Source organism: Zeus faber (assembly GCF_960531495.2).
Source record: "Zeus faber genome assembly, chromosome: 18".
NCBI classification, from domain to species: Eukaryota; Metazoa; Chordata; class Actinopteri; order Zeiformes; family Zeidae; genus Zeus; species Zeus faber.
This window is the reverse complement of record NC_137210.1, coordinates 29,122,011-29,144,293: the sequence shown is the minus strand read 5'-3', so window position 1 is coordinate 29,144,293 and position 22,283 is coordinate 29,122,011. Positions and strand designations below refer to the sequence as shown.

Below are 22,283 nucleotides of genomic sequence, written 5' to 3'. Positions count from 1 at the left end.
AGACAGACAGATATATAGATAGACAGATAGATAGATAGATAGACAGACAGATAGACAGACAGATAGACAGACAGATAGACAGACAGATAGACAGATAGATAGACAGACAGACAGACAGATAGACAGACAGATAGACAGATAGATAGACAGACAGATAGACAGATAGATAGACAGACAGACAGACAGATGGACAGATAGATAGACAGAATAAAATAGTAAAGAATAAAGACAAGAATAGTGCAGAAGAGAAAAGAAAGAAAATAAAGGAGAACAGAGACGGATACAGTCAGGAGAGAGAGAGAGAGGGGGGAGAGGGGGGAGAGGGGGAGATGAATAGAGGAGAGACTATGTTAGGGTTAGGGAGGGAGGGAGGGAGGGAGGGAGGGAAAAGCGACAGATGGAGGGAAAGAGGGAAATGGAATGCAGGAGTGGGAAAACAATAAAGAGGAAAAAGAGATTGAGCGAGCGAGAGAGAGAGAGAGGGGGGGGCTGTGTGGGAATGAGAGTTGCTGAGTCAAGAGATTACATAACAAACTCACATCAGCACTGATTACACTGTCGTTCACACACACACATAATATACACAGACACAGCACACACACTGTAGACTCACTGTATCCACACAAATACACACACGCTACACACACATACACTACACACACATGTATACACGTTAAAAGACACACAAATGTGCGCGCGCGCACGCACACACACACACAACACACTGTATATGTATTATACATATTATATACAATACACTGACACAGGGGCCCCGGTCCCTCTGACACAGGGGCCCCGGTCCCTCTGACTTATGTGAAAGACGGAGGCGTTGTGCCGTAGGGGAAGCTGCTTCCCTCAGTGTGGTGACAGGGATGAGCAGAGTTCTGCTCCCTTCTTCATTTCCTTCATCCTGTCTCCTTCTCTACTTTCATGGATGCTTCAGGAAAGCACATTCACTGACTGCTCTGCTGCAGACAGACAGTCACTGCTGAGGACAGACAGTCACTGCTGAGGACAGACAGTCACTGCTGAGGACAGACAGTCACTGCTGCAGACAGACAGTCACTGCTGAGGATAGACAGTCGCTGCTGCAGTCAGAGAGTCACTACTGCAGATAGACAGTCACTGCTGAGGACAGACAGCGCTGCTGCAGACAGACAGTCACTGCTGAGGACAGACAGTCACTGCTGCAGACAGACAGTCGCTGCAGCAGACAGACAGCGCTGCAGCAGACAGACAGTCGCTGTTGCAGACAGACAGTCGCTGCAGCAGACAGACAGCGCTGCAGCAGACAGACAGTCGCTGCTGCAGCAGACAGTCGCTGCAGCAGACAGACAGCGCTGCATCAGACAGACAGTCGCTGCTGCAGCAGACAGTCGCTGCAGCAGACAGACAGCGCTGCATCAGACAGTCACTGCTGCAGACAGTCACTGCAGCAGACAGACAGTCGCTGTTGCAGACAGACAGTCGCTGCTGCAGACAGACAGTCGCTGCAGCAGACAGACAGTCGCTGCTGCAGACAGACAGTCGCTGCAGCAGACAGACAGTCACTGCTGCAGACAGTCACTGCTGCAGACAGACAGTCACAAACACTACACACACACACACACACACACACACACTGCACACACACACACACACACACACACACACACACACACATACACACACACACACACACACATAAACTGCACACACACACTACACATACACACACACATACACTACACACTCACTACACCACACACCCACACTACACACACATACATTACACACACACTACACGCACACACATACACGCATACACTACACTCACACATTAATAGACACACACACACACAAATAATATACACAGACACAGCACACACACACACACACACAAACACACACAAATTATATACACAGACACAGCACACACACACACACAAACACACACAAATTATATACACAGACACAGCACACACACACACACAAACACACACAAATTATATACACAGACACAGCACACACACACATACACACACACACACACCCACACTCATGCACACACGCAATATATACTGTATGTATATATATGAGTCGCACTATGTATTATATGTATTTTACATATTACATACTGTAAATATATGAGTCATACTATGTAATACATATGTAGTATATGTAGTATACATATAATATATGGTATGTATATAAGTCGTTATATGTATTATATGTATTACACATATTATATACTGTATATATATTAGTCGTACTATGGAGTATATGTATTATATATATTATATACTGTATATATATCAGTCGTACTATGGAGTATATGTATTATGTATATTATATACTGTATATATATTAGTCGTACTATGGATTATATGTATTATACATTCTATATACTGTATATATACTGTATATATAAGTCGTACCATGAGGTGGTGCCATTGGCCTTTCTATTTATTGTAATAACAAAGCATCAACATTTTTGACATTTCATTGTTTAATGTACTGTAGATGACAGATAATAATAATAATAATAATAATAATAATAACAAAAATAATGTGGAATGTTAATGATATACACTTTTAGTATTTTAAGTTTAAGTTTAGTGGTTTTTTATAACTATTTTCACACTATGTTAGTGTTTTTATAGTGTTTATTTATTACTATTTTCATACTATATTATTATTTTTATAATGTTTTTTTACTATGTTCTTCTATATTAGTATTTTATAGCGTTTTTATTACTATTTTCATACTATATTAGTATTTTTATAGTGTTTTTATTACTATTTTCATACTATATTAGTATTTTTATAATGTTTTTTTTACTATGTTCTTCTATATTTGTATTTTTATAGTGTTTTTATTACTATTTACATTTACATTTAGTCATTGATCAGACGCTTTTATCCAAAGCCACTTACAATTATTGAAACACCGACGGACGCAGCCATCAGGAGCAATGAGGGGTTAAGTGTCTTGCTCAAGGACACTACAGCATGCTAGCAGGAGGAGCCTGGGATCCAACCAGCAACCTTTAGATGACTAGACCACCAGCTCTACCTCCTGAGCTACTATGTTCTTCTATATTTGTATTTTTATAGTGTTTTTATTACTATTTTCACGCTATATTGGTGTTTTTATAGAGTTTTTAATTACTATTTTCACACTATATTGATGTTTTTACACTGTTTTTATTACTATTTTCATACTATATTAGTATTTTTATAGTGTTTTTTATTACTATGTTCTTCTATATTTGTATTTTTATAGTGTTTTTATTACTATTTTCACGCTATATTGGTGTTTTTATAGAGTTTTAAATTACTATTTTCACACTATATTGATGTTTTTATACTGTTTTTATTACTATTTTCATACTATATTAGTATTTTTATAGTGTTTTTTATTACTATTTTCTTCTATATTAGTATTTTTATAGTGTTTTTTTATTACTATTTTCACACAATATTAGTATTTTTATTGTGTATTTTATTACTATTTTCATACTATATTACTATTTTTTTTTGTGTTTTTTGTTACCCGGTCCCACTGACACAGGGGCCCCGGTCCCACTGACACAGGGGCCCTGGTCCCTCTGACTTATGTGAAAGACGGAGGCGTTGTGCCGTAGGGGAAGCTGCTTCCCTCAGTGTGGTGACAGGGATGAGCAGAGTTCTGCTCCCTTCTTCATTTCCTTCATCCTGTCTCCTTCTCTACTTTCATGGATGCTTCAGGAAAGCACATTCACTGACTGCTCTGCTGCAGACAGACAGTCACTGCTGAGGACAGACAGTCACTGCTGAGGACAGACAGTCACTGCTGAGGACAGACAGTCACTGCTGCAGACAGACAGTCACTGCTGAGGACAGACAGTCACTGCTGAGGACAGACAGTCACTGCTGAGGACAGACAGTCACTGCTGAGGACAGACAGTCACTGCTGCAGACAGACAGTCACTGCTGAGGACAGACAGCGCTGCAGCAGACGGACAGTTGCTGCTGCAGACAGACAGTCGCTGCAGCAGACAGACAGCACTGCAGCAGACAGACAGTCGCTGCTGCAGAGACACAGTCGCTGCAGCAGACAGACAGTCGTGCTGCAGACAGACAGTCTCTGCAGCAGACAGACAGTCGCTGCTGCAGACAGACAGTCGCTGCAGTAGACAGACAGCGCTGCAGCAGACAGACAGTCGCTGCAGCAGACAGACAGTCTTTCTCGTACATGCAGTGTTCTCTGTAAATCTACTGGATAAAGCGCAAGGAGCAGTGAAAGTAGATTTGCTGTTGATGTGTTGATGTGCACATCAGCTGCCCAGGACTTCATTCCACTGAAGATTTAGATTTGAAGCGGGAATGGCGTTCTCCGTCATTCAACACCTCCACCCGCCTCCACCTTCACGTCTGATTTCACTCAAACAACCGACAAAGCTGGTAATTAAACTGAAACGATTTTTAAAATGGTTGAATTTCAGCAAGTTCCTTCAGAGTCACTTAGAGCGACGTCAGGGAAACATCATCATCATCATCATCATCATCATCATCATCATCATCAGACATGAGGTGGTTGGCTCACGCAACGGGTCGCACGTCAACAAAGGCCAGAATTCTCCTTCGTATTTTTCTCAGTTTGAAGCCGTAGAGCAGCGGGTTCATGACGGGGGGGATGAGGAGGAACTCCACAGCGATGAAGCTCTGAAGACTCTGAGGTAAGTCCTTGGAGCCGAAGCGCATGTACATCAAATCAAACACGATGCCGATCAGAAAAGTGAATAAACAGATCAAATGCGGGACGCAGGTCTGCATGAACTTCCCCCGGACCTCCACCGACCTCCGGCACGTTTTGATCAGGTAGACGTAGGAGCCCAGGATGACCAAAGCGTGGGCCACGTAGAGGACGATGGTGACGAAGGCCATCACGCTGTTGGGCAGGGCGTCGCCGGGGGAGCAGGCCAGCTGGACCACCACCCAGTTGACGCAGAACAGCCTCGGGATGCTGGAGCGGCACAGCGGCAGCCTGGAGGTCAGCAGCACGTTGACGGAGAAGAGGCACAAGGGCGTCAGCCACGAGAAGCAAACCAGCTGCAAGACGCGCCTCCTGGTCATGAGGGCGCGGTACTGCAGCGGGCGGCAGATGGCCAGGTAGCGGTCGAAGGACATGAGGGTGAGGATGGACAGATCGCTGCAGGCGAAGGAGTACATGACGAAGGCCTGGAGGAGGCACCCGCCGTACGAGATGACGTGGGAGACGGAGGCCAGGTCCAGGAGGAACTTGGGGTAGAAGCCGGCCGTGCCGTACAGCCCGTTGAGGCACAGGTTGCAGAGGAAGACGTACATGGGCTGGTGGAGGTTCTTGTCCACCACCACGGTCAGCACCAGCGTCCCGTTGACCAGCAGGATCAGGCAGTAGGACAGCAAGGTGACGGAGAACAGCAGCCAGCGGTGGCTCTCCGCCTCGCCCAGCCCCCACAGGGTGAACTCTGTGACCAGCGACACGTTGTCCATCAAGCGTGCGACGCCGCCCCGGCCCCGGGAGCGGGCGGCGTCCCATCCCCGCGCCCTGCCTTTTAACACGCTCCCTCAGCGGCGGCGGCCAATGAGCTGCGGGGAACTCCGTGCCATCGCCGAGGGTCTCAGGAGCCGCGCGGGGGCGGAGCTATAAGTTGCGGCGAGCTCAGGGCTTCACGGCGAGTGTCTCGTGGGACGGCGGGCGGGACCATCTCGTCATCCACATGTGGACACGAGTGTCTCTGTGGCTGTTGTGGGCACGGCCAACATTGCAAAGCGCTCCTCTTCCATATTTCATATACATTCTATAGATAGATGGAGCAATGTGTACTTTTTCATTTTTATGAAATGAAAAAGTACACATTGCATGATAAAAATGTGCTAACGAGCCTTTCCATCCATTCCTTAAAATGAAGGATTGTCCTTGTAAAGGATTGTTGGAGAAACACAGAATGACGTGTTCCTTATTTTAGCGACGGTTTACATTTAAAAACCTGTTATGCTTTTACTTATTTTCTGTCATATATATAATGTTCCAGTGTGGGGGGGTAGATATGAGGTGTGGTCAGAGTGTTAAATAATGAGGTCAACTCATGACAAGGTAATGACTGTGAACAAAACCCTCAGGATTCCCACCGCCCTGAACGCAGAGGCTTTTACTACTCTCTGCAGGTGCTGACGTCAGCTGGTCACGGATGTCCTTATATGGTCGTCTGCTCCACCCCAAATAAAGCCAATAAAAACAGTGTGTTTTTATTATAGATGTATTTATCAAATTAAATATAATAAAATAAAATAAAACTAAATACAATTAAATTAAATTAAATGTAATTTCTGGTGCAGTGTCCGTGTCCCACAAGCCTGGAGCTTGGCAGATGTAATAAGCTGAGGTTTCAACAACCACATTGATTATTTCTAACCTCTAATTTGTTCAGAAACACATTTTGCTGACTGATGAGGTGAAATCAGTGAAAGTTACGGAGTAAATACTCGTAGACCCGCCCCCTGAGCTCAACTCTTCTTGGCGTCGCTCACCAAAGCCGCTCATCTCCGGGGGGGCGGCGGCGACGCGGCTCCGGAGGTTGTTCATTTGAAGACGCCATTTTAAAAGATGATGGAAGGAGACCGGCCAGGTGGTCGTCAGGCCACGCGCCCACGTCAAAACGTCAACGTCCAAGTTTGACCTCTGCTGAAGTGAAGTTCCGACCACACCCTTTTACCTCCAGTGTGATGTCATACAGAGAAGTATGAAAAATAAAAACCTTATGTCACCTTATGACTGTGTACGTGTATTTACACAAAGAGAGAAAGAAGGTTGCAATGTTTAGTTATCGATTTATTATGAGTTGAAAAATCTTAGGGAGAAATAGAGAGAGAAAGCGAGGGAGAGAGAAGGAGAGAGAGAGAGAGAGAAAACTAAAAATAGCCTTAAAAATCACTCATCAAAGTCACCTTAAAATCAATGAATTTGCAAACAACATATAAATGAATACATTCATTTGTTTTCATATAAATGAATACATTCATTTGTTTTCATATAAATGAATACATTCATTTGTTTTCATATAAATGAATACATTCATTTGTTTTCATATAAATGAATACATTCATTTGTTTTCATATAAATGAATACATTCATTTGTTTTCATGGCGTTTTTTCGGCCTCGTTTGCACATGAAGCTATTCATACGTTGCCGTGGCAACTACTCAGCGACGACTTGGAACAGGAACGGCCACAAGCGACGGCGATGGCTTCCTGCAAGTGCGGACGGTCGATGTCACTTCCTGTCGCCGCCGTAGAGAATCAACAACTTCCTGTGGCTCGTGTCTCCTTTTGGGGATGTACTTCAAATGGAAGGTCACACAGCAGCCCACCTGGCCAGGTGAGCAGAGCTGCCCTGAGCCCCCCTCACAGCCACGCCCTGTTTCCTGTCTGGAGGATCCTGATGAGATGGAAACACAACAAACCAGGTGGACGTGCTGCAGAACTCTACCTTCTCATCGTGTCTGAGGGCGTGGTCATGGTTCCACCACAGGTGCTGAAAACCATGAAGCACAAGGAACAGGCCTTGATCTCCATTTTTTTTGCACCTGTCATGAAAACTTTATTGAAAACACATTGAAAGATCCGCCTCGAGTCTGTGGCGTAGTGACTTCTACCCCCATTCAATACGACGAGAAATGCATTTAATCATACGGCGGAAACTACCCAGCAACAGCAGAGTGGTAACTGATGTCATGAAACAGGAAGCTGGTGTTCAGGAAGCGGCAGCGATTCCATCTCCTGTCCAGGCACTTCCTGTGTGACGGAGAGAAGATGGAGGCAACGTCCCTCGTTACGTCTTCTGGCGTTTTGGGAGAGAATGATGTGATTTGAGGGATGATGACATTCGGGGTGGACATTCGTCACCTTTCATGATGTCATAACTTCTGTGTGGTTGCCGTGGTTTGTGTCGCGTCTCGGCCTCAAACGTTTCAAAGGTTTTCCTCTCAAGAAATTCAGTTGGATTCCGTGAAGCTTCCTGTTTGCCGACGTGTTGTTGGTCCACAGATAGAATATGGGCTCAGGCCACGCGTTCGAAGGGCTGCCGCGCGCTTGGGAAGCTGTTGGGTTTTAAGTCTGTGGAGTCACGTGAGTGGTGACGGTGGAGCACCCCTCCTGAGGTTCTCCGTCACATCTCTACACTTTGAGTGACGCTGCCTTGGCTTCGGGGAGTCGTTGCTCGGGCACAGATGTTGACGGTGAAAGCAGCGTCACAAGCATGGAGGAGTCTGCCGCCCCAAACCGGGTGGAGGCTCCCACAGTGAGGAGCAGAAAACGCTCAAGCTGTTGAATCCGGTGATGGCTGGGGGAGCGGGGGGGGGGGGGGGGGGGCGTCCTGTCGGGCGCGGTCAGACTTTTCCGAGGAAGGTGGGGTGTTTTCTGGGAGGATTGACGTAGCTCAGGATCCGGTTCCGAACTTTGGTCAGTTTGAAGCCGTAAATGAGAGGGTTCATGACCGGAGGGATGACAAGAATCTCCACAGCCATAAAGTTCTGGAATTCCGCAGAAAAGTCGCTTGAACCGAAGCGCATGTACATGAGATCCAACATGACCGCCAGCGCAAAGAGCGACAGGGAAGCGAGGTGAGACACGCACGTCTGCATGAACTTGCTTCTGTTCTCCTTGGATGTGAGACAGGTTTTGAGCAGATGGATGTAAGACCAAACGATGACAAAGGCGTGCGCCGCATAGAAAGTAATATTGAAATAGGCGACAACACTGTGAGCGACGGAGGTGGAGCAAGCCAGTCGAGTGACCAGCCAGTTGGAGCAGTAGAGCTTGTGTATTGTGGAACCGCACAGTGTGTAGCGGGAGGTGGTGACGGTGTTCATCAACATGCAGAACAAGGGCAGGAGCCAGGAGAGAGAGAGCAGCGCCCACACTCTCTGCCGGCTCATGACGGAGCGGTACACCAGGGGGCGGCAGATGGCCACGTAGCGGTCGTACGCCATCAGCGTTAGGATGGAGACGTCGCCTCCGGAAGACGAGTGGATGACGAAGCTCTGCAGCAGGCAGCCGGCGTAAGAGATGGTGCGGGTGGAGGACAGCAGATCCGACAGGAACTTGGGGTAGAAGCCGGCCGTGCCGTACAGCCCGTTGAGGCACAGGTTGCACAGGAAGACGTACATGGGCTCGTGGAGACTTCGGTCCAGGATGATGGTGAGAATCAGGATGATGTTCACCAACCAAATCATCAAGTAGCACAGCAAGGTGACGGAGAAGAGGGCGACTCTGTGTCCGGCTGTGTAATTTAACCCCGAGAGGGTGAGGACCGTCACGCCCGAAGCGTTAGTCATGACTCCACCTAAACTGTCGGCGGCCTCTTCATAAGTCATGGATCTCGGGCGGAGAGGCGGAGGTGTCCTGCGGCGGCGCTTCCTGGCTGTGGAGACGGAGCAGATCCTCCGTGTCTGGGACCGAGCAGCTGCTCCGCCTTTTTAAACCCCCCCCTGACGACCACACGAGCAGCGGACCCACGAGGTCCAATCAGCAGGTGCCACACGTTCAGAAATGATGTAGAAAGTTTGAAAAAAAAAGTCAACAAAGTGATTCACGGTAAAAGACGCTTCTCTCTGGAGCCTCGACAACCAGGCAGCAAACTGCACCACTTCACCTTTGGTTCTGCCCAAAAGTGAGTGAAGTGGTGAAGTGGTGAAGTGGTGAAGTGGTCTTGAGGCCGAGCCACACGACAAGATGTTTCACATTTTAACAGTTGTTGAGAATGTGAAACACCACACACACACCACCACCTATCATGATGTCACCTTCATCCAAACACTAACAGATTCTATTCAACAAGGTTTGAAGGTGTGAGAGGGCGATAGAAGTTGTTGAGGTCGTGAGAGGTCGTTAGAGGTCGGGAGGGGCCGTTAGAGGTCGTTAGAGGTCGTGAAGGGTTGTTAGAGGTTGTGAGGGGTCGTTAGGGGTTGTTAGAGGTCGCGAGGGGCCGTTAGAGGTCGTTAGAGGTTGTAGGGGCCGTTAGAGGTCGTTAGAGGTCGTGAGGGGTCGTTAGAGGTTGTTATGGGTCGTTAGGGGTCGTTAGAGGTCGTTAGAGGTCGTGAAGGGTCGTTAGAGGTTGTGAGGGGTCGTTAGAGGTCGTGAGAGGCTGTGAGGGGTCGTTAGAGGTTGTTAGGGGTCGTTAGGGGTCGTTAGAGGTTGTTAGAGGTCATGAGGGGTCGTTAGAGGTTGTGAGGGGTCGTTAGAGGTCGTTAGAAGTCGTTAGGGGTCTTAAGGGGTTGTGAGAAGAGTTGGGGTCATGAGGGGTCGCTAGAGGTCGTTAGGGGCCGTAAGGGGTTGTTAGAAGAGTTGGGGTCGTAAGGGCCTGTAAGAGGTTGTTAGGGGTTGTGAGGTTGGCGGCCATGTTGTTGGGGTGTGGCCCAGCCTCTATGTCCAGGTACGTTCCACAGGCCAGAGACTGAGAACAGCTGGTAACGGTGATGAAGAGGAGGATGAAAGATGCTCTAATACTTCACCTTCAACAGAAAGGTCACACCTGAAAGACACACACACACACACACACACACACACACACACACAGACATAACATAGATAGATATGCGAGGCGGTGGATCACTGGTTCTACTGCTTTGTCTTTCAATAACAAGTAAGTAATAAGAAATGAATAATTCTGCTGCAGACCCCCTGCAGTTCCTCCAATGACCCATAGGGGGACATGGACCCCGATTTTATTTCTGTGTGTGTGTGTGTGTGTGTGTGTGTGTGTGTGTGTATGTATGTGTGTGTGTGTGTGTGTGTGTATGTATGTGTGTGTGTGTGTGTGTGTGTGTGTGTATGTGTGTGTGTGTGTGTGTGTGTGTGTGTGTGTGTGTGTGTGTGTGTGTGTGTATGTATGTGTGTGTGTATGTATGTGTGTGTGTGTGTGTGTGTGTGTGTGTGTGTGTGTGTGTATGTATGTGTGTGTGTGTATGTATGTGTGTGTGTGTGTGTGTGTGTGTGTGTGTATGTATGTGTGTGTGTGTGTGTGTGTGTGTGTGTGTGTATGTATGTGTGTGTATGTATGTGTGTGTGTGTGTGTGTGTGTATGTGTGTATGTGTGTGTGTGTGTGTGTGTGTGTGTATGTATGTGTGTGTGTGTATGTATGTGTGTGTGTGTGTTCAAGATTCAAGATTCAAGATTCAAGATTTTTATTTGTCACATACATATACATACTTCCATACATATATGCAGTGAAATGTAATGCAACGCACCCGGTGATAGCACACAATAAGTCCTAGGAAAAAGTACAAAAATAAAATAAAATTAAAAGTAGAAAATTCCTTTCTAATAGACCGACTAACTGACTCCTAAAACGTAATACAGTAAGTGGAATACTTATAGAATAAGATAAAAAATATATAGAATAAAATACAATAAAAAATAAATTGAAATAAAATGGAATAGGTTGAAGGAATATGGCTATGTATATACAGATATGTGCATTTAAAGTGGCATGTGAATTAAAGTGGCATGTGAATGTGAATAGTGTGAGGTAGTGTTTGGGATAATACAGCACAGTATACAACAGTACGGCGCAGCAATACGGCATCACGAACAACCCTGAACAGTGACACAGTATGCGGTACAGTATGCTACATACAGTACAGTAGGTAGTGGAGCCTAGTGCATGGCTCAGTTAGGACCCCTGGTGAGGTCAGCGTTGACAGTTCTGATGGCTTGAGGGAAGAAACTCCGTCTCAGTCTCTCTGTTCTCGCTGCGTGACTGCGGAGGCGCTTGCCTGACCGCAGCAGCTGAAACAGTCCGTTGTTGGGGTGATGAGGATCCCTCATGATGGTGCAGCTCTGCTACTACACCTCCTGGTGTATAGCTCCTGCAAGGGGGGGAGGGTAGTTCCAGTGGTACGTTCAGCTGAACGCACCACCCTCTGCAGGGCCCGCCTGTCCTGGGCAGTACAGTTCCCAAACCAGGCAGTGATGTTGCCTGTCAGGATGCTCTCCACTGCTCCAGAGTAGAAGGACTTGAGGATCCTCACCGAGACCCGGAATTTCCTCAGCTGCCTGAGGTGGTAGAGACGCTGCCTCGCCTTTCTCACCAGAGTGTCTGTGTGAACAGTCCATGTTAAGTCCTCTGTGATGTGGACTCCCAGATATCTGAAGCTGCTCACCCTATCGACAGAAGTCCCATTAATCCACAAGGGCGCGTGCGTCCTCGATTGTGATCCACGCCTAAAGTCCACAATCAGCTCCTTGGTTTTGCTGACGTTCAGGTGGAGGCTGTTGTCCTGGCACCAGAGTGACAGGTCAGCCACCTCCTCGCGGTAGGCCTTCTCATCGCAGTCGGTGATCAGGCCCACGACCACGGTGTCGTCAGCAAACTTGATGATGGTGTTGGAGCTGGACCTGGCCACACAGTCATGTGTGTACAGGGAGCACAGTAGGGGGCTGAGGACGCAGCCCTGGGGGGATCCTGTATTCAGGGTGAGGGAGCTTGAGATGTACTTCCCCACCTTGACCACCTGGGGGCGGCCTGTGAGGAAGTCCAGGATCCAGGTGCACAGCGGAGCATTCAATCCGAGCTCCATCAGCTTGACAGCCAGTCTGGTGGGAACTATGGTGTTGAAAGCTGAACTATAATCAATGAACAGCATTCTCACATAGGCCCCCTTCTGGCCATCCAGGTGCGTGAGCGTGGTGTGCAGTACCTGGGAGACCGCGTCATCCGTAGATCTGTTCTGCCGGTACGCGAACTGCAACGGGTCCAAGGTGCGGGGGAGGGAGGCGCAGATGTAATCCTTAATCAGCCTCTCGAAACACTTCATGACCACCGAGGTGAGGGCCACCGGACGGTAGTCATTCAGGCAGGCTGGAGAGGCGATCTTCGGGACAGGAACGACGGTGGACCTCTTGAAACAGGACGGGACCACTGATTCAGCCAGGGAGATGTTGAATATTGTGGTGAACACCGGAGCTAGCTGGTTAGCACAGGTCTTCAGTACTCGTCCAGATATGCCATCTGGGCCCGCAGCTTTCCTGGTGTTCACCCGCATCAAAGCCCTCCTGACCTCGTGCACAGACACTGAGAGTGCGCGCTCGTCCCCAGCGGTGTAGCTCCAATTAGCCGGCGAGCTAGCGGTGCTGCTGCCAGACTCGAACCGCGCATAAAAGGAGTTCAGTTGGTTGGCCAGGGAGGCGTCCACACTTGTGGCTGGGGAGGAGCTGCTCTTGTAGTTAGTTATTGTTCGTAGCCCCTCCCACAAGCGTCTTGTGTCCCCCCGCTCCATCTGCAGCTCCACGGTGTCTCTGTACGTCCGTTTAGCGTCCCTCACCGCCCTCCGCAGATTGTACGACGCCGCTTTGTAATTGTCCATGTTACCAGATACAAGACCGTCGTTGTAAGCGGCCGTGCACGCATTCAGAGCGCAGCGGATGGATTTATCAACCCATGGTTTCTGGTTTGGAAATATCCGAACTTTCACCGTGGGAACGATTTCATCCGCGAGCGTAGCCACAAAACTCACTACAGCCTCCGTAAACTCGCTGACGTCACTTGAACTCGCTTGGAACACGTCCCAGTCTACGTCAGTCAGAGCGTCCTGAAGCGCAGCCTCTGATTGGTCCGTCCACCGCTTCACTTCCCTCGTCATCACCAGATCCCGCGCGATCAGAGGCCTGTAAACAGGAAGCAGCGAGATCGCGGCGTGATCTGATTTCCCGAAAGCAGGAAGCGACACGGGCTTGTATCCGTTCTTGTAAGGAGTGTAACAATGGTCCAGAGTTCTGTCTCCCCTGGTGGCACACGTGATGTGTTGGTGGAAATTCGGCAGAACTTTTTCAAGGTTGGCCCTGTTAAAGTCCCCAGTCACCACCACAGCCGCGTCGGGATGTCTGTTCTGGAATCCGCACAACACATCGTACAGAACCGACAGAGCTGCGTCGGTGTCCGCTTGCGGTGGGATATAAACGGCTGTAATGATGACCGTGCTGAATTCCCGGGGGAGATAAAATGGACGGCATAGTATGGTCAGCTGTTCCAGGTTCGGCGAGCAGGAGTGGGAGAGGAATTTGGTGTTGTTGGCGTTACACCAGCGGTTGTTTACCATTAGGCAGACGCCTCCACCTTTGGATTTCCCCGACTCTCCCGTTCTGTCGCCGCGGAACACGGAGAAGGCCTCGGCTGGACGTATGGCTTCATCCGGCACCAGTGGGGTCAGCCATGTTTCCGTCAGGCAGAGGACGCAACAGTTCCTCGTGTCTCGCTGGAATTGAATCCTCGCTCGAAGTTCATCCATCTTGTTCTCCAGGGACTGGACGTTCGCAAGAAGGATGCTTGGCAGAGGTGGACGGTAAGGTTGCGTCCTCATTCTGACCCGAATGCCGCCTCGTTTACCTCGGTGCTTCCTCCGTGGGCCGGCTCGTGGAACAGCGACTCCATTTTTGTTGTTGTTGCGAGTGTTCCCGCGTAGGATTTCCGCCGGCCACTCTGCTCCCACGGATAAAAAGTCCCAAAGTTGTTCGTTTAGGGAAATTTTTATATCCATGAGTGCATCGCGGCCGTATGAGTTAATTGTTGATGTTTTTCTGGCGAACATCGTGATAAAAAAAGGAAAAAAATACTAAAGAGTAAGAAAGTAACCGGAGCGCCGGGGCAGGCGACCGCTAGGGGCGGCGCCACTATCGCCACTATGTGTGTGTGTGTGTGTGTGTGTGTGTGTGTGAGGTTGGCACACAGGTGTGACTCTCAATCCCGTAGATGTCATGTGATCAAAGGTGACAGTAAACAAACATGGCGGAGGACGAGCTTGAACTCATCAGTTTATTTTAATTGTTTGTTCTAATCTTTTACAGGAAATCCAAAAGGAGAGATTAAAAAGCGATGGAGGAGGTGATGGAGGCTGGACACAGACTGCGCATGTGACCTGATGCTCGGCGGCGTCACAGCTGCTGTGGTGCTGTTGCCGCGGCTCACGGTCTTTCCCCCCCACACGGCAGGACATCACCTGCAGAACCGTCAACTGAGCTGCACTTTGCTCACGGTTGCCGGACCCAAAATCTGCTTTGTTATCGCGTCGTGTGAGCCCCGGTCTGGATGTGCTTATCTATCTTTGACATATTTTATGAATACGATAAAGCCTAAATCATGATTTGGTGACTGCACCTTTCATACGTCAGCACAGCTCATGCACAATGCACTTGGGCTGGACATGTTTTTTTGCTGCAAAATTCAGTTTCTAGGTAAAGCGTACGATCACATGACGGGTGTGAATAAAGTCCTGACTTGGTGTTCTATGGAATAAGGTCTTGGTCACATGGATGGATCCATATAAAGCGGGTGGTAAGTGGACTATGGGAACAATTCAGTTGAAATCTCAGCCCAGTCGGCTTGGTCATGTGTGACATCAGGCCTGGACCCAGCCACACGTTTCCCCTGCATCTTGTTTAGAATCAGGTGGTTTGAATCACTATTATTTCAGAATGGTGCCGATGCAACGCTGCGTCCGTGTCGCCAGAAGGCAGAACAGTCTAAATAGGGTTTGAGCCGACACAGCACCTTTGCTGGTGCATCTTGGTTCTGGGACAGTGCTCTGGACCTTTACATTCCGGACCCTGTCATTCAACTGCGTCAACGCTCATCTGATCCCTTTTTTTGACTCGGACGTGTGATTGTAAAGTGTTTGAATCAAAAACAGTTGTGCACATGACCTCTGGTTTTCAGGGTGTTGAGTGACTAGGTGAGCGACGCAGGTAACAGGGACATCTGTACGGGGGCGTGGCAGAGACCAGGACCAGCTTAGTGTGCTAGGAGGTCCTCCCGGTCCTTGGTCCGTTCATTTACTTTTCCCATATACCTAACCCTAACCCTAACTCAAACCACTCTCCCACATCCTGTTTTGTTTGAACCTGTTGTGGCGTGGGGATGGTGTAGTTTGACCAGCCACACCTGTCCTGGGTCCAGGTAATTTGGGCCGGTTATCTAGACCCAGGACAGGTGTGGCTGCTCAAATCTGTATTACTGTATTTCTGGTTTTGACCCCAGATGACTGATTACTTAAGGTGGTTCACCTGTGTTGGTCTGGGGCGGGGTAATATTTAAGTTGAACTCTGAGGGTATGTTCCAGGGTCCCGACACCCTGCCTGGTGAACTGAAGCCCAAATGTCCCCCTTCAGAATGTCTCTGCACTGTCACCAAACGTGGACGGCAAAGGTGAGGCACAGTACGTGCACAACCACACGTGAACACAACAGAGCTGCACGGAGGCCTTCTGTCACAAAGAGACTCTTTCCCATAATTAAGGAAATAATAGTACAGGCCAACAGAAATCATACAGTAGGTGGTTGTAAGCACCAACATTTGAAGATGAATGAGCAGGATGGTGGTGGGTAGTGGGTACAATGTAAAGTGAAGTCAGCATCGGATGTGCACTCTGATCCCACGCACCTTGAATTCAAGTTTCTCTCTTCCTCCCTCTATCAGAAATGGTTTGTTTGGTTGATCATTGCGTTGCATTTACGTTACAGCTTATGTTTTAAACTTCATTTATATTCATATTTACTTACTTTGTCCGAAGCTACTTCCATGAGAGGCTGGAACCAACTGGGGCAGACCTGGGATTTAAAGCCTGAGAAGGTGTTTCTAGTGCAAGAGGATGCAAGGAACCACAAGTGCTTCTCATGAAAACCAGTTTAATGTGCAGCTGACGCTGCGCCGGGGCTCGTACGTGACAATGACAAGGAAAGGAAATCATTAGATTGAAAATGTAAATGTCTCAAAAATGTACATGGAAAAATTAGGAGAATATTTCAAGGCGACAGGGTAGCGCATGTATCGTTGTAGTTGCATATTTAGTAATAAATGTATTAGACCGAGAATACATTAAAAGTTACAATATTACAAAACAAATGGATGAAGTTTTCCAACATGTCATCATTGAGTCATGTCACGTATCACGTCCATCAGAGACACACTGTGCTTCCTGCATGTTAGGAAGTTGATGAAGTCGCTCAGATACGTCTGCATAGGTAATATGTTGTTGTTTAAAAATGTTCCATTACATTTTATTTTAGGACATTGAGCTTAATATTCCAAACTCAGTCTTATGTTCTCAGGCTAGACGTGATGTTTGGTGCGTGATAATAATCTGAGTACATGTCGTCTTATTTCAGGCAGTTTGAGGCCGTACACGAGCGGGTTCAGAACCGGGGGAATCACGACAAACTCCAGCGAGAGAATTATCGCCACCGTGGGATTCAGCTCTTCCAGGTCGAAACGGCTGAGGACAACATCACAAAATGCCGTGATGGCATAAATGGCAAACGACACAACATGGGGGAGACATTTTTGTAACACTTTGCCTTTAAATTCTGACGAGCATTTCCAACAAACGATGACAATCCGCAGATACGTGTACAGGACATAGAAAAGGGGTGCGAAGCCTGTCGCTGCGGTCAGTAACATGCCGACGATGTTGTTGAGGGTGGTGTCGACGCAGGACAGTCTGACCACCAACCAGGCCGCACAGAAGACTTTATGGATCCTGTTGTCGCACAGAGGAAGCCCGACTGACAGGTAAACCGTTGTGCCAACGAAGAAGGCCGGATAGATCCAGGCCAAGGCGGCGAGCTTGGTGACTGTCCGGCAGGTCATCTTTGTGCTGTAATATAAGGGATGACACACGGCGACGTACCTGTCATACGCCATGACGCTCAGGAGAGTGAGCTCGTAGGAGACGTAGGTGTAAATTATATAAATCTGGGTGAAGCACGCCGCCCGTGAGATCAGATGGTGGTCGGACAGGATGTCCATCAGGAGTCTGGGGAAGAGGCCGGCGGAGCCATACAGAGAATTCAAACAAAGACATGAAATGAAGATATACATGGGCTGGTGTAATGTCCTTTCCCTAAATATGACCAGCATTATAACAACATTAGCAGAAAGAATAAATGTGTAAAGCAGCAAGCAGAGGACAAAGACCGGATAGCGATAGTTTCCGATGTCCAGGAACACGGTCAGGTCGAAGTCAGGCTGGACCGTAGCATTTTCCATTTCCACGTCCTGGTTCAAGGTTCTTCGAGCAGAGAAACGAGCGTTTGATTCCTTGTTGGGAGCTGATTCCACTGAGTTAGCAGCGGAGACACCAGGGCCCCTCCACCAGGCCTCCACCAGGCCCCGGCGCTCCCTCCTTGTGATGGAGTCTCCTCACCTCACCCAACACCTCCACATCTCTGTTCTGCCGTGGACTTGGATCTGGACGGGAGAGGAATGTGACTTTATAATGTGTGGAGTTGTGGCCGGGACACTCGGACCCTCGGACCCTCGGACCCTCGGGACCTGCCAACCGTGGCCCTGGTGCGGTGCGTTCATACGTTGTAAGGGCTCCGCCCGCTGTGATACGAGGCTCAGATCACGCCCTCCACCCAGAAGTTCTCTTCAAACTTTTCTGAAGCTGATAAAGTCCAATTTCACAGCAAAACACAGAAAATAGTTGGTGTTGTTCTTGTTGCCGTGTGGTCATATACAGACGCTTTCAGGAGATGAGGTCGTTTTTTTAATGGGTTAACGAAGGAAGGTTATTTTTTTTATTGAAGGTTATAGACTTTGGTTGATCAATAATTATAAAAATACCAGTTTTATAGTTATTCTGATCTTTTTAAACGTTGTGTTTTTCTTCGTTGATAAAACAGCCTTCGCGTCACAAAGTGCATCTTTAATTGAAATTGAACTTGAACAGTTTTGATGTTGACTCTTTCATATCCAGATAAAATAACTTTATTCATCCCCAGGTCAATTCAGGGATCACTGCGGCTCCTGTGTTTGGAGTGTGTGATGTGTGTGTTCGGTGTGTGCGTGTAGGACATCATCTGGGGCCTTTTTTGAGACGTTAGAGACCCTAACCCCAGCGGGCCCTGCACAGTCGCCCTCGGGTGATGTCACAGAACCCGAAAGTGTCTTCATTTTCCACCACCCTGCGTCTGATGACCCACGGGTCCACAAGGTGCCACAGTTGCGTCTTAATCATGACCGTCCCTGGATGTTTGTATTCCTACCTTTGGGGGCCTGCAAATGTAGAACACAGGTCATTACCTCAGTTTTCCTCGCGGAGCAATTAAACACCACGACCCACTGCCCCACACGGTCAGCCTGCGACAAAACCACAACAGAATGGCCTTGGCTCCACAACAGCGCCAGGAGAATTATCAATACACCAAGGTCAACAAGAAGGAACCCTAGGCGCTGCAGCGGCCTTTTACTTTCTTGAAGTGCTGAAGTACTTGAAAGGCTTTGAATGAAAGCGACAGATTCAGGTTGACTGTCCATTGGAAAAGGGCAACGCCACAAAGTGTTGAAGCGTGGTACCAGTCGGTATACACCAGGACTGGCCTGAACACGCCGGAACACTGACAAATTGAAATAAAGCTTCCACAATCTGAAATATGGATCTTAATGCAGTTCAGGCTTCTTATTATAATCTAGTCCCGGTTTGACCACGATGAGTACAGTACTTTTTGAGATAGACCTCGTCTTAAGTGTCTGTGTGAAGAAAAATACTGTGAAGTCCACCTTTACCAAATTCAATTTTTCCCCAAATAAAATAGAGGATTATAAATATTGTTTATGATCAATAGAACAACACAAAACATTTCCAATGTGTTTGTGTTGACGTTCAGCCACAGAGACACAAGCACAACGCTGAAAAGTCCCAGGTTTTTGAACACACCACAACATCACACGCTGTGAATCAGCTGCTACCTCCATCAAGCCTCCACCAAGCCTCCACCAAGCCTCCACCAGGCCTCCACCAAGCCTCCACCAAGCCTCTACCAGGCCTCCACCAGGCCTCCACCAAGCCTGCACCAGGCCTCCACAAAGCCTCCACCAAGCCGCCACCAAGCCTCCACCAAGCCTGCACCAAGCCTCCACCAGGCCTCCACCAAGCCTGCACCAAGCCTCCACCAGGCCTGCACCAAGCTTGCTCCAAGCCTGCACCAGGCCTCCACAAAGCCTCCACCAGGCCTCCACCAGGCCTCCACCAGGCCTCCACCAAGCCTGCACCAAGCCTCCACCGGGCCTCCACGATGCCTCCACCAGGCCTCCACCAAGCCTGCACCAAGCCTCCACCAAGCCTCCACCAGGCCTCCACCAAGCCTCCACCAAGCCTCCACCAGGCCTCCACCAGGCCTGCACCAATCCTGCACCAAAGCCTCCACCAGGCCTCCACCAAGCCTCCACCAAGCCTCCAGTGCCTGGTGGAGAGAAGGATTTGGGAAACAGAGCAGAGTGCAAAGCAGAGCAGGCAGAATGAGACCCAGGTCGGGCGTGGTCAACCCGGTTGCTTCACTTGCACGAGGCTTCCTGGTGGGCGGTGGCCCGTGGGTCACGTTCCTGATTTAGGGTCCGAACAAATCCAGCGAATGTGGCTCGTCCTGCACAACTGACAATTCAAATAAAACCAAACAAACACAGCGGCGCAGCGACTTAGCGCTTTGTGTTTCCATGGCGACGGAGCTGGAACCAGCAGGAGCTACTAAAAACGACAGACGAAAACAAACCGACAGCGAGAGCCGAGTGAAGGAGGCGTGGTCTCCTCCACGCACCCATCTGACGCTTTTTGGGAAAATGTAAATGAAGTTGTGAGTCTTTGAACACGTTGGCGTCGCCCCGTTGTCTTGGAAGCCTCATTTCATCATCGTCCTGAAAGGATTTTTCTTTTAAACGTCTGTGAAATCTGTTGTTTTTGAGGATCTCGGTGAAATTGAGCAGCATTCGCCCTGAATTTGGTGGAACCCTGGTGATGATGCTTCATCCAATCAGAAGGCAGCTGCATGTGCCTGACTGACGGGTGTCGCTGGGAGGGGTTGAGCTGCACCGTCCACCTTTCACCTTCAGGGCAGTGACCTTTGGGGTTTTCTTTTAAAAACCTTCCTGCTCAGTGTGTAGCTGCGGTGGTGGAGCCAGGTGACGGTGTAAACCCCCAGGGGAAGACGGAGCCTCGTTACTGGTCGGACGCCACGGACTCGGAGGACGGGAAGGAATATAAACAGAGGAAGCTCCCGGTCCTCGTCCGGGGAGACGCCTTGACTTCCAGGTCGTCGCCTCGTCGAGATACTTCTCGACGCTCCGACATGGGCAACACATCCATCGTCACGGTGATCTACCTCTCCGGGTTCAGTGAGACGGTGAACCACAGGGCCCAGCTCTTCTGGCTCTCTCTGCTCTGCTACGCCGTGGTCCTGCTGGTCAACGTTTCCCTGGTGTTGACCATCATCTTGGACCAGAACCTCCACCAGCCCATGTACGTCTTCCTGTGCAACCTGTGCATCAACGGGCTGTACGGCACGGCCGGCTTCTACCCCAAGTTCCTGTGGGATCTGCTGTCCTCCTTCCAGGTCATATCTTACGCCGGTTGCCTGTCTCAGGTGTTCGTCCTGTACTCGTACGCCACCATCGACTTCTCCATCCTGGCTCTGATGGCGTACGACAGGTACGTGGCCATCTGCCGCCCGCTGGAGTACCACGCCGTCATGACCCGACACAGGGTCGCCTGTTTGGTCTTCACCGGCTGGACGCTGCCTCTGTGCATAGAGGTTGTCGTGGTGATGCTGACCTACAGGCTGGAGCTGTGTGGCGCTCGCGTCCACAAGCTCTACTGCGAGAACTGGTCGCTGGTCAAGCTGGCGTGCGCCTCCACCACCGCCAACAACATCGTGGGCCTGGTGATCATCCTGTTCTACTGCTGCCACGTCGTCTTCATCGTGTGCACCTATGTGCGGGTGGTGCGGTCCTCCTTGAAATGCGTGGAGAGCAGGAGGAAGTTCATGCAGACGTGCGTCCCGCATCTGCTGTGTCTGCTGAACGTGACGACGGCGCTGCTGTTCGACGTCATGTACAGCCGCTACGGCTCCGTCTCCGTGGCACAGGATCTGAAGAACTTCATGGCCGTTCAGTTCCTCACCTTCCCGCCTATTTTGAACCCCATCATCTACGGACTGAAGCTCACCAGAGTCAGGAACAGGATCAGAGGTTTTGTGATGATGAAATTTTGACGCGATGGGGGAAGGTTCCCCCGAAACCAGAGCGAGGAGAGTTTCTCACCTTTTCACTGTTGTTTAAATTGCAATTAAGTTCAAATGTTTATGAAGATTTATGAAAATATAATGACTCCAAATGTTGACAATTACTTCTTTTTTTTATATTTTCGAGTCACACTTTTCACTCCTTATCATATATTTTGCCGACTGATACGTTGCCAATTCTCTGCAAAAAAAATGCTGTTTCCTCAATAATAT

At 48.9% G+C, this 22,283-nt stretch overlaps 3 protein-coding genes across 3 annotated transcripts; all 3 read right to left on the bottom strand.

Annotated features, from left to right (window-relative positions):
* Positions 1 to 4,563: 4,563 nt before the first annotated feature.
* LOC307243995 (olfactory receptor 51E1-like) lies at positions 4,564 to 5,496 on the bottom strand (the record flags this gene model as incomplete). Its single annotated transcript, XM_080018967.1, has 1 exon — positions 4,564 to 5,496. The coding sequence occupies one exon, from the start codon at positions 5,494 to 5,496 to the stop codon at positions 4,564 to 4,566; it is 933 nt and encodes a 310-aa protein (XP_079875093.1).
* Positions 5,497 to 8,391: 2,895 nt separating this feature from the next.
* On the bottom strand, positions 8,392 to 9,378 carry LOC307243994 (olfactory receptor 1D2-like; the record flags this gene model as incomplete). The annotated part of the gene is made up of 1 exon (XM_080018966.1): positions 8,392 to 9,378. One exon carries the CDS (start codon positions 9,376 to 9,378, stop codon positions 8,392 to 8,394), a length of 987 nt encoding a protein of 328 aa, XP_079875092.1.
* Positions 9,379 to 17,106: 7,728 nt separating this feature from the next.
* Positions 17,107 to 18,042, bottom strand: LOC307243993 (olfactory receptor 51L1-like; the record flags this gene model as incomplete). Its single annotated transcript, XM_080018965.1, has 1 exon — positions 17,107 to 18,042. One exon carries the CDS (start codon positions 18,040 to 18,042, stop codon positions 17,107 to 17,109), a length of 936 nt encoding a protein of 311 aa, XP_079875091.1.
* Between the last annotated feature and the right edge of the window lie 4,241 nt (positions 18,043 to 22,283).